This window comes from Podarcis raffonei, chromosome 11, assembly GCF_027172205.1.
Source record: "Podarcis raffonei isolate rPodRaf1 chromosome 11, rPodRaf1.pri, whole genome shotgun sequence".
In the NCBI taxonomy this organism is placed as follows: Eukaryota; Metazoa; Chordata; class Lepidosauria; order Squamata; family Lacertidae; genus Podarcis; species Podarcis raffonei.
Window position 1 is genome coordinate 62,259,716 of NC_070612.1, and position 13,169 is coordinate 62,272,884.

At 39.7% G+C, this 13,169-nt stretch overlaps 1 protein-coding gene across 8 annotated transcripts in view; it reads left to right on the forward strand.

The window, feature by feature from the left end:
• The window catches only part of PRUNE2 (prune homolog 2 with BCH domain), a 129,334-nt gene that overhangs the window by 76,607 nt on the left and 39,558 nt on the right, over positions 1–13,169 (forward strand). For all 8 annotated transcript variants that reach the window (XR_008332656.1, XR_008332657.1, XM_053407729.1 and 5 more), the window contains exons 8-9: positions 352–6,922; positions 9,291–10,089. Coding sequence is in view for 6 of the 8 variants with exons in the window: in XM_053407729.1 (XP_053263704.1) it covers positions 352–6,922; positions 9,291–10,089 (7,370 nt within the window). In the remaining 2 variants the exon portion in view is untranslated. The remainder of the gene's footprint in view (positions 1–351; positions 6,923–9,290; positions 10,090–13,169) is intronic.

The following is a 13,169-nucleotide window of genomic DNA, read 5'->3' on the forward strand; positions in this document are numbered from 1 at the left end:
TAATTGCCGTAGTCCTGGATTTCTCTGTCATTTTAAAGTCTACTACTAGCATTGCTGTAATTTATTACCACCAGACTAGGTGCTTAAGTGGGGCCTGGATAGGGCAGGGGGTGAAACTGATTGGCTCAATCTGAGCAAGTTAAGAGGCTAAGAAGGAGTGAAAGCAGGAATTTGTGATTTTAATGTGGGTTTTTAAATCTGATACTGTTATGTGTTCTGTTTCTTTGCTTCCTAAACCCCCTAATACATCTCTAGGGGGCTTCTTAAAAGAAAACTTACTCAGTAAAGTTTGTTTTTAACTTTAAATTATGCAACAGACATGATAAATACCACTGCTTTTTTCCTCAACAGATTTGTTGTGAATTAGAAGAATGTCAGAATCCTTGCCTAGAACTGGATCCTCTGGAATATGGATGTGATCAATTCCTCATTTATCACCAAGAAAATTCTTCAGCCAATTGCGATGAAATTTTCCTGCTAATGAAAGACGTTATCAGCAGGAGACATCCAGAAATGGCACCAAACAGTAGAACATCTTCCACTGAAGCGGTTGCTGGAAGCGCTCCACTTTCTCAAGGATCTTCTGGTATTATGGAGCTTTATGGCTCTGACATTGAACCACAGCCAAATGTTGTCAACTTTATAGAGAACCCTCAAGATCATAATGGATCTGTCCAAGCCCATGCTGATGCTAATGTAGATCTTGTGAGTCCAGACAGTGGGCTTGCTACTATTAGAAGCAGCAGATCCTCCAAGGAGAGCTCAGTTTTTCTTAGTGACGATAGCCCAGTAGAAGGAGCAGCATCTCATCACAGTTTCCTTTCCGGTTTTGATTCCTATAGTCCCATTCCTGAAGGAGCAGTAGCTGAAGAAGAAAAATCTCAGCCGAGGAACAGCAGCAACAATTTTGATCTATTCAACTTTGATTTAGCACCAATGGCTGCAGTTCAGATGGATTCTTCTCATTCTGTGGACTGTTCCCCTCCTGATGACTTCTCCCATGACAGTGGTTCATCAGAAGGACAACCACCAACTGACTCAAAAGTAAATGATGAGACAAATCTATCAGAATGTGACATTGCAAATTATTCAACTGATTTACCAATGACAAGAAAGGAAGAAGATGACACAATAAAATTTAATGAGTGTAGCCACCTGCAAGAACATCCTAGTATGATAGACCTAGAAAATGATTCTTCCTCTCATCCTAAAGTGTTGAACAATGTTGAGAGGAGAACTCCACCAATCTCTATGAACAGCCGTGTGGAATCGCCGCCTTTAGGTGATGGGCCATCTTTATTTTGCCCACAAGATAAAATTAAAGAAAATAATGAAACTGATTATGTGAACAATTCTCAGTCTCGTACAAGATATGGGAGCTGGTGGGATGGGTTTCAAATAGATTCCAAAAATGCTGTTACATGGAGTTCAACTGAAGCAGAATCTGTATTTCAGACTCCTGATTCATGGAAAGAATATAAAACAAGTCTATTACTGAAAGAGCAAACTGATAGAAGAGCTTCAGATTCAGTCTGTATACAAGAGCAGCAGAAGCGTATGGATTTTGCAAGAGCAGGTATTTGGGAGAACAATTTTGGTGCTGCCCAAGTTAAGCAGGATTTGGGATGCCATCAAAAAGACAATGAACAACCAATGGAGGACTTTGCTAGCATGTGGAATACCAGTCAACCAGTTCCTGCAATTTCTGGTCCATGGGGTAATACCAATAGTAATGGTGGACACATCAACTCAAATTCACCTAATGTTTGGGCAGAAATTGATCATGACGGTTCTGGACATTCAGAGTGTACATGGAATGTTCCTCAGGTAGATTTTGATCATATTTCCCCAATGAAACTTGATACATGGGTTATGTCCAACTGTTCACCAGAACACTCTGAATGCAATGATTCTGAACATCTAAACAGTCAAGTAGACCTAGGATCAAAGAATGAAGGACAAGATAGTTCAATAAAAAACAACAGAACATATGAAAATGCAAATAATGATACGAGTGGCATGCTGAAGAATGTTAAATTGGCTATGGAACACCAAAGGGATACTGTACCTAAACCCAAAGAATTTGAAAATACCAATGGATGGGCCATGTATGACACAAACATTAGAAAAGAGGCACTTGGAAACCTTGTCTCTTGGGAAGACCCCTTCCTGTCATATAGAGAATCAGACTTTAACACCTCAAATACATGTGACGATTTTATTGTTTCTCCACCGGATACAAATTATTCAACATCTGACTCATATGTATCACCAACAGGGGCTGGAGATGAAAAAGAGAGTGAGGGCAAACATTATGGGCCAATCTTGGATCAAATGGTAAACATAAGCTCAGGTGAACCTGAAACATACAATTTTGGAGATTTGAAATTACCACAAACATCAGCGGTATGTTCCACTGATTCTGACTATGGAAGTCGAGGCCCCTGGGAAGCACCACTTAATAATAAGAACCAACCGGAAGCAGTACATTCTGAAACTACTATTATAAAAAATATTGATTTACTTGATTTGAAACAAAAAGGTGCTACATATTTTTCAGATGACTACTGTGATCATGAAAGTAGTCCTTCAAGCTCTGAAGACACTGGAATAATGATGTTTTCTACAGAGAAAAATAGCCACTCAGCTCTAAATAATACCATAGATGTTGAAGGGGAAAATGCTGAAGTAAGTAGTGATGTCATCCTTGAGGACACAAATGACATGGAGAGAACATTTTCAGTCAGTGATCAAGTAAAAAGAAACAAACAATCAGAGCAGAGCACCAGACTTCTAGATAAACAGTTGAACCAGTGGGATGAACAGCTTCAATACAATCAACAGGCTGGATTAGAGCACAGTGGCATCTTTTCTGCCTCAAAGCAAGTAGTCAAGCAATGTCAAAGAACAGATGAGGGAAGTGGGCAAGTCACCCTTGAAAATATTAGGAATGAAATGATGCAAAATGACAACAAAGACTTGATCCTTCCACTCCCTCTCTCGTCTAGTAATAGTTCAGAGGAAAGCAGGGCAATTTTTGGTTCTCCCAGGTCACCAGAAAAAACAAGATGTAGTGACAGTCTAGAAAATGTAGTAGCAGAGCCAGAGGAAATAAGCCTGCCATTTTCCAATGAGACTCATCCTGTCAATGAGGAAAAGAAGGGTGGATCTCTCGATAGCAATGCAGAATATTTTGCTACATCTCCCAAAAAAGAAAACAAGCACCTAGTTCATAGTCTTGACATGGATGCTTACCCAAAATACAGTTTAAATGTGTTATCCCCATCTGAAAGTTTGGATAGGGAACTATCTGCACAGAAGGTCCCTGAGAAGGAGAGTGCATCCCCAAGTTCCCCTAGAGGAGAAAACCATCAAGGAATGCATTATCCGGAGTTGGTTGAACATCAAGATGTATGGGATAAATTGGAGAAACGTATCTCTAAGTCAGAGCCATCAAGTTGTTTGCTACATGATGAATTGCCAGTACCAGTAGGAGAACATCAGGAACATCAGGAATTTGATGAGTCAGTTGCTAACGTGAACATTCATAAATCTGATTTGGAAACTCCTGGAAATGTTTCAGGAATGCTTAGCAGTCATGGAGCATCTTTAGAGGATAAAAATCAAGAGAAATCAATGGAAATACAACAGGATTCATATACAGAATATACTCAAGCCCTGGATACAATGGATAAGCCTAAAATAAATGATTTGTTGTCAAATGGAATGGATTTGTCTCACGATAGTGAGACTTCTGAAAGTTTGGAGTCTGAGAATAAGCTTTCAAATGAGAAATGTATTGATATTATGCCTCATCATGAGTTGTCCCATATTCTAGATGCCTGGAATGTATCGGTGGATGAACAAGCACAGTCTGTTGGAATAAGCCCCAACATAAATGAGGCACTTGAAGGGTCAGATACCATGTATAATTTCCCAGAAGATATTCCTATCAAAGACACCTATTACAAAGAAGACACCACTTGTAGTGGTTCCATTGACTATACACACTCAAGTGCAACCACTCCCGATACAAGTGATTTTTCTACAAATATACATATTTGGGATAGCTTTCAGGTAGCTAATAATCAAAAAGAAAATGAAGATGCTTGGGACATGACAACTGATGGTGAAGAAGCATCTGGAAAAGAGTTACCTGAGAATAAAAGCCAAGAAGATTCTGAAACAAGCACTGAACACAAAGTGCCGAAAAACTTAGAGCTTTGGAATGCTCATGTGGATGATGATACTGTATCCTCATTATCAAGTCCTGGAATTGATGTAGATTCAGAATACTTGAGTATGCAAGAGACAGGAATACAGGCAGCTCTACATCCTAACAGACTAGAGGCTGACACACAAGGGCAAGAATCTGTTCGGCCTCATGAAACAAACCTTGCAATTGATTCAGAAAGTTCAAGCACTCAGCCTCATTTCAAGGAAAATGTCCAAGTAGTCACATTAAATGAAAATTCAGAAAATCTTAATGCTTTTGACACTTCAGTGGAGGATTATGTTCATGAAACATCTGAATGTTTAGCGCATTGGGAAACAATTCAGGATGAAGCAGATGACCATACTATACAAATGTCTGATATAAATCACGAAGAAAACCATGGCCCAAAGAATTCAGATGCTTGGGATGTAATAATGCAAGGTCATTCTGAAACCACATTAGATAAAAATAAAAAATCCATAGTGGACAATCTTAGATTTCCAGATGATTCCTCGGAATGGTGGAATTTACAAAGCCAAGATGAAAGTTCAATGGAAGGTGCACAATTTTATTCTGATAATTATTTAAAAATTAATGACACAGTCACCATTACACATGGTGCAATGCAAACACACACAGAAAAAAATGAAAAGCGAAAAGAACCAAATTTCCATGATGCTGCTAAGTTTGAAAATGAGTCTACTCAAGATAACAGTGAATGTGAATGCAGAAATGGAGCAAACTCACTGGCTAACAAAGAAGAAGAGTTGGATCAAGGTACTGTGAATTTTGAAGAGTGTTATCCACTGTCACCATCCTGTGAGGATGAAAGTGGTGTAAAACAAGAATCCTCTGTTACTAATGTTAAGGATCAAGATGCTCTTAAACACCCTGTTCCAGAAGACTGGCAATCAAACCTATTGAACGCACTTGCTCAGGTCGATCCAACACTTGGTCTGCTAAGAGATAAAATGAATGCACCATCTATCAATCCAAATGAAGTAAATGTAAATCCATTAGATAAAAAAGAAAGCAGTGAACAATTTCCATCTAATCCTCCACTACCTTTAAAACCAGTAAGGAAACCTAGCCCAAGATGTGATGAAGTTACACAGGAAAATTCATTTGTTCCAGATATATTACAAAACAACAACCCTAGTGATTGCCAGGCATTTATTGTTGATCCAGATTTGTGGACTAATGTTGAACAGCCTTTCGTCTTGAGAACAAATGGTGAAAATCCTGATATATTAAGTCACTGTGATCAAGACAGCAGTTCACAGGCCTCAAGTAGCCCTGATGTTTGCAATGAATATGAAAACAAGGAAACTTGTGCCCAATCTTCTGTTCTAACTGAACCCGAAAAAGCTATTCAGATGTCTTCCATGCTGTCAGAAATATACAAAGACATAGACGTAGTCTTTAATCAGCAGTTGACAATTGACAGAGAAGAGTTATGTCCTGAAAGTCTGTGTCTTGATAATGAGACAAGTGTTGGTGAGTCCTACAAAGTAACACTCGCTGGAAATGAGGAATTATCTGAAATTGGAGAGGAAACTGTTATGCATGAATCTGACATAGCAAATAAAACTACTACTGAACTAGAGGATCTTCCAAGTTCCTGTAGTGAAAATTTGGAAGCAGAACTCATAAATCAGAAAAGCAATGCATACGAAAATAAAAACTTTGAAGAACAGGAAAGTGCAACTTCCTCAGACAAAATGAAGTCTATGGATCCTGCTGTTGCTCTGGTTTCACCTACAGGGATGGATGATCAGCTGGAAGCATCAGATATGCATAGCATCAGTAAGATGTCAGTTGCCACTAAACCATCTACCACACTGAATGAAATTAATCCCATTGCAATCTTAGACAATCAATCAGAGAAAAGAGCAGAAAACAATGAAATATTCAGAAAGAAACATTCATTGCAAGCCTCCCTAGAAGAAGAAAATGAAGATTTCCTCTATGGTGCAGGAAGTCAATATGCCACTAATATTCTACAAGAACCTGAAAATTTGCAGGAGAATAATAGCCCATGGGTTGTAGGATCACTCACAGAACAATCACCTCTTGCATGTACTTCTCCATTTGATGTATCATTTGGTCTTGATTACACTCTTCAGAAAAGTGGCATGAACATTTCAGAATGTGGCACTGTTGATATCAAAGGTGAGGTTGCGGAATATTCTCAAGCAGATCAAGGTTGGGAATCACTGTTAGTAGAGTCTGACGGGACTCCTGGATCTTCATGTACTTTGAAAAAATTTGAATATGAAACAGATTCAAGTAATATTGAATCACCCACGGGTGTCAATGATATTGATCATTCAGAATCTATAGCTACTGATGTCAACAAAGAGATTGCAGGATGTACTCAAGAGGGTCAAGTCTGGGGATCATTTCTGTTAGAATCCAGAGAGACTCCTGAATCATCATATGCTTTAAAAGAATTCAAACATGAAACAGATTCAAGTAATATTGATTTATCAGGCGCTGGAAGTGCAAGGAATATTTCAGAATCTAAGCCTAGTGATTCCAATGGTAAGACTGGGGAATGTTCTCAAGAAGATCAAGATTGGGGATCTTTATTGTTAGAACCTGAAGTGACTCCTAAGTCGACTGATTTTTTGAAAGAATTTGAGTATGAAGCAGAATCAATTAGTATTGATTCACCAGCAGATGGAGTCATAAGCATAGCCAATGGTGAGTAATTAATGCATTTACTGATAGAACGTGTGTTAGACAAATATACAGGAGATGTAGTGTGATGCTGACATATAGTACAGTGCCATGCATGTGCTTCAGAGTTTTAAAACTTTGTGCTTAAATATTTTCTTTGTCATTCCTGTCTAAAGAAGGCAATATTGATTATTACTGTTTCACATACTGGCAAAAGAAAGAAAAAGGAGACTTTATTTTTTTTAATAATATTTTTATTAAGCAATTTTTATATTCATACATACAAAACATACATAAACAAACAATAGACAAAAAACAAAACAAAAAACAAGTACCATTTCATGTCCTAATTTCTTAAACCTTTCTTCTTCGACTTCCTCATGCCTCCCGTTTCTGTATTCCAAATTCTAATCAATTGTTCAGCAAATCTTCCCTTATTTTACTGTAAATTTAAGCTAATCATCTTTGTTCTCCTTGTCTTAACCATTACTGATAGTAACCATTTACTTTAGTCCAACATCATTCTAACTGTCATTGATTTTGTAATATTTCTTTAAATAGTCCTTAAACTTTTTCCATTCTTCTTCCGCCGCTTCTTTTCCCTGGTTTCGGATTCTGCTCGTCATTTCTGCCAAGCCCATGTAGTCCATCACCTTCATCTGCCATTCTTCCAGTGTGGGTAAATCTTGCGTCTTCCAGTACTTCGCAATGAGTATTCTAGCTGCTGTTGTGGCGTACATAAAGAAAGTTATGTCTGTCTTTGACACCCCCTGGCCGACAATACCCAAGAGAAAGGCCTCTGGTTTCTTGGGGAAAGTATATTTAAATACCTTTTTCAGTTCATTATAGATCATTTCCCAGAATGCCTTAATCTTCGGGCACGTCCACCAGAGGTGAAAGAATGTACCTTCCTTTTCCTTACATTTCCAACATTTATTGTCAGGCAAATGGTAAATCCTTGCAAGCTTGACTGGGGTTATGTACCACCTATAGATCATTTTCATAATATTCTCTCTTAGGGCATTACATGCCGTAAATTTCATCCCGGTGGTCCACAACTTTTCCCAATCAGCAAACAAAATATTATGACCAATGTCCTGAGCCCATTTAATCATAGCTGATTTAACCGTTTCATCTTGTGTATTCCATTTCAGCAGAAGATTATACATTTTTGACAAATTCTTAGTACTGGATTCTAACAATTCAGTCTCCAATTTTGATTTTTCCACCTGGAAACCAATTTTACTGTCCAATTTAAATACTTCATTTATTTGGTGATAATGCAACCAATCTCTCACCTTCCCTTTTAGTTTCTCAAAACTCTGCAATCTCAGTTTGTCCCCTTCCCTTTCCAGAATTTCCCAATATCTTGGCCATTTCGACTCCATATTTAACTTTTTAACTGCCTTAGCTTCCATTGGCGACAACCACCTAGGAGTTTTATTTTCCAGCAAATCTTTATATCTGACCCAGACATTTAATAGTGCTTTTCTGACAATATGGTTTTTAAAACTTTTGTGCGCTTTAACCTTGTCATACCACAGATATGCATGCCACCCAAAAATATTGTTAAAACCTTCCAAATCCAAAATGTCTGTGTTTTCAAGAAGCAGCCAATCTTTTAGCCAGCAGAAAGCTGCCGCTTCATAGTACAATTTAAAGTCTGGCAGGGCAAACCCCCCTCTTTCCTTTGAATCCGTTAATATCTTAAATTTTATTCTGGGCTTCTTGCCCTGCCAGACAAATTTAGATATATCTTTCTGCCACTTCTTGAAACAGTCCATTTTATCCATTATTTGTAATGCTTGAAACAAAAACAACATTCTTGGCAATACATTCATTTTTATAACTGCAATTCGGCCTAACAAGGAAAGCTTCAAGTTTGACCAAATCTCCAGATCTTTTTTCACTTCTGTCCAAGTTTTTTCATAATTGTCTTTAAATAAATTCACATTCTTAGCTGTCATGTTCACACCCAGGTATTTCACTTTTTTAACCACAGTCAACCCCGTCTCATTCTGAAACCTTTCTTTTTCAATCTGTGTTAAATTTTTCTCCAATACCTTAGTTTTTAACTTATTCAATTTAAATCCTGCCATTTGACCAAACTCTTGAATTATTTCCAAAACTCTTTTCGTACTAGCTTCTGGCTCTGAAAAAGGAGACTTTATTTTCATATGCATGTATCACAGAATATTGTATTTATATACTTTTTAGCAATCTAGAATATCTTGCAATTAGCACTATACTTATTCACTAAGCCACACTTAAGCAAAGAAAAAGAGGGGGAATAGAACAGGAGGAGGAGCTAAAATATAATGTATTTTGCTTTTAATATTATCTTGATCAGTGACTTGACTACTTTAACTAAAATTGTTCTTTTTAATTTCAGAATCTATCTGTTATACACTGAATAATGCAAGTGAAGGGTGCAAGTCCATAGATAAGTCAGAGATGATAAGACCAGAAAGAAAGGAAAAGACAACTTTGAAAGAAGCCGAAGATCAATCTTCACTAGAGATGGATTATGTCCTCATTACTGGCGAAGAAACTGTATCTTTGAGGAAGGATATCTTGGGAACACAAGAAAGTAATTTCACTTCACAGGAAGCTGCAGCAGTAGAACAAACAAATTCTCTTGAAACCTTTTCAGCAGAGACCTCGGATACATTTCAGTCACTCTCCATAATAAATGAAAGTGAAGGGCAGTCTGCTCTGGAGACTGAATGGGAATCTTTCTATTTGGCAGAGAAAAGTTCTGCTGTTGTGCCTCAAAAACTGGGAGATGAAAAGAAATCACCCAGAAGCCCTGCGCGAGATCAGGAATGGACTATGGTGGGCCAAAACGGAGTGAATGATATATCACCTGAAGAAAACTGTAGCATAGACACAATAGAGTCACTATCTAGACACCCTGTTGAAGAATTAGAAGGTGTTTTAAGCCAGGAATTGATATGTGAGACACAAGATGAAACTCTGCTAGAGAGAAACCCTCACAAATCAGGGCAACAAGAGGATGGGAAATCACACAATAAAGGGACAGATGCTCTTTTATTGCAAGTTGTTGCTGGTGATGGTGAACTGGATGTCCTTTCACAACAACATTCTGTCAATGGCATGGTAACAGAACAAGAAGCAGAAGAGGAGACCCAATTTGTTGGCAGTGAAAGAGAACTCAGTCCTGTAACAGGGTAAGGACAGGTCCACACATTTTATTTCTATTTTTTCTGTATAAATGTGGGGCAAATGGTCACAGAACCTCTGAGAAGCAAATGCTATTTTTCATTACACAGATGCGATTGGATAATAGATTCAGCTAGCAAAAGAGCTTCTGGTTAAGCAGGATGGGTCATTCAGTTTTTACCAAACTCTCTCCCACCAACTGCAGCCCTCCAGACAATAGCCTCAGGAGGAGCTTTCGGTACAGATTGTAATGGGGAGGGGGCAAAAACCCAGGGCGCACACCTTGTACAAGTGGAAGTGCTTTCTACAGACACAAAGCCGCCACTGGATACTCCCTATAGACTTTATACCTTTTCTTTCTTTCTTTCAAATTCTTTACTAACAATGACAGGTTTTTTAAAAAAGGATCCTGCAATTCTTTTCTCTGTCTGAACCCGAGTAAGCCTTGCACCTCTTGAAAGATTTTGCTATGCTGAATGCAGGGATGAAGAGTGTTGTGCTTCATGCGTTGGGTCTTACACCTTTCTTATTACAGCAGCTTCTCACCTTCCTCTGACCAACTTCTTTCTTTGCCCACTGTTGGGATATCCTATTCCTAACAAGTGTCTACTCTAGCGATGTATCATGATGCTCTACTTTTAGACCAGAAGTTCGTGTTCCTTGTTAGAGTCCTGAATTTTACAAGTGAGGATTGCAAGTGAAATTCTGATTGACTTGTTCAGGGAGTGGAGATGGAATGGAGTATCCTGGAAGACGGTGTGGCTAACTGAACAGAAGTACTCTGTACTGCAAAGTTTTGTCCCAAGTCCCATTTGTACCAACCTGTTGTGAGACTGATCTCTCTACTTGAGTGGCTTGTGGCTGATAAAAACTAGTTGGGAAGGGACAGCTGGCTGGGCCAGGGATGTGATGCTTCCTTGTGTGAGGGGGTGGTCCCTGCCTGCTTCAAGGAAGAAGTGCTAAAACAACTCAAAAAAACCTTCCCTGGATTTGGAAAATCTAAGTAATTATTGTCCAGCTGCCAGTCTCCCCTTCTTGGGCAAGATTCTTGAGCAAATGGTTGAAAACCTGTTCCAGGTGCTCTTGGAGGAAACTGATTTTCTAGATCCATTTCAATCAGGGTTTAAACCTGCTTTTGGCACAGAAACTGCTTTGGTTGTCCTCTGCTGGGAAAGAGACAGGGGAAATGTGTCCTTATTATTTCTCCTTGACCTCTCAGTGGCTTTTGATACTATGGATGTCAGGGACTGTCTGAACACTGAGGAGTGGGCACTCAGAGAAGAGAAGAGTGACTTGGAAGAAGGAATCAATGCTCTGGGGGAGCCTGTAACAGCCAGGAGATGAGAGTCAGAGGCAGGAGAAGCTGCAGGATTGGAGAGTGAAAAACAGGTGCATGAGAAGGGAGAGATAGGCCAGGTTGGGGTAAAGGGCTCCTTGCCCTGCCCCCACCTCTCCTGCTCCACTGTCTCCCAGGACAAGAAGAGGATTGGAGTGGGAGGAACAGAAACAGGTTGCACAGAGACATAGTGTTGCCTGCTTGCATGCAGCTCAGGTGAGGGAGATACATAAGCTGAGGTTGGAGGTGAGGCCTCCCTGTTGCTACAACTGCCTCATTGGGTGGACATCTAGAAATAGCTGAGGCATTTGAGACATAGGACTGATAGACATGCCTTTTCCTAACTTGTAAGTGTACTTTTGACAATAAAGAGTTAATTTCTCACTCTTGACATGCCTTGCCTGACAGCACCATGACAATCAACCATGGTATACTTCTGGAGTGGCTGTCTAAGTTAGGGGTGAGTGGCACTGCTTTGGATCTACTTGGATGGTCAGTTCCAGAGGGTGTATCTTGGGGAGTGCTCTTCAGCCCCATGGAGCCTTCAACGTGGAGTTCCACAGGGTTTGATTTTATTGCTCATGCTGTTGAACATCTAAATGAAACCACTGAGTGGGGTCATCCAGAGTTTTGGAGTACATTGTCAGCAACATGTTGATTCCACACAGCTCTACTTCTCCTTTACATTTGCAGGTGAGGCAGTGGAAGTGCTGGACTGAAGGACAGTATAGAAATTTAATAAATAAATAAATGCTTCACTCCTTATACTGCTGGCAAAACTCTGTTCTTCCTCTGTGAGAAATGAGAAGGTTCATGTGAAGCACTGAATTGAAGTGGTTGCTGCTCCCCTCTTTAGCATATATGTTTGGTGATTTTGACAAAAGGCAGGACGCAGGTACACCAGCTCTTTGTCATTTGCATGGAGGCAGTATAGGAGCTGGTTCTGGGAACACACACAGCCACCAAAATGAAAGTACAGCTCTCATGGAAGCCAGTCTTTCGCTGCTGATAAATGTGAAGCGTTAAAGCTTTCCAGGCCTTAAATGTAATTTTTGCATTCCTACAGTCCTCTTTTGTCATCTGATACCCCAAAACAATACATATAACCATACCAGAATCATAGAGTTGGAAGAGACCACAAGGGCCATCGAGTCCAACCCCCTGCCAAGCAGGAAACACCATCAGAGCTCTCCTGACATATGGTTGTCAAGCCTCTGCTTAAAGACCTCCAAAGAAGGAGACTCCACCACACTCCTTGGCAGCAAATTCCACTGTCAAACAGCTCTTACTGTCAGGAAGTTCTTCCTAATGTTTAGGTGGAATCTTCTTTCTTGTAGTTTGGATCCATTGCTCCGTGTCCGCTTCTCTGGAGCAGCAGAAAACAACCTTTCTCCCTCCTCTATGTGACATCCTTTTATATATTTGAACATGGCTATCATATCACCCCTTAACCTCCTCTTCTCCAGGCTAAACATGCCCAGCTCCCTTAGCCGTTCCTCATAAGGCATCGTTTCCAGGCCTTTGACCATTTTGGTTGCCCTCCTCTGGACACGTTCCAGTTTGTCAGTGTCCTTCTTGAACTGTGGTGCCCAGAACTGGACACAGTACTCCAGGTGAGGTCTGACCAGAGCAGAATACAGTGGCACTATTACTTCCCTTGATATAGATGCTATACTCCTATTGATGCAGCCCAGAATTGCATTGGCTTTTTTAGCTGCCGCATCACACTGTTGGCTCATGTCAAGTTTGTGG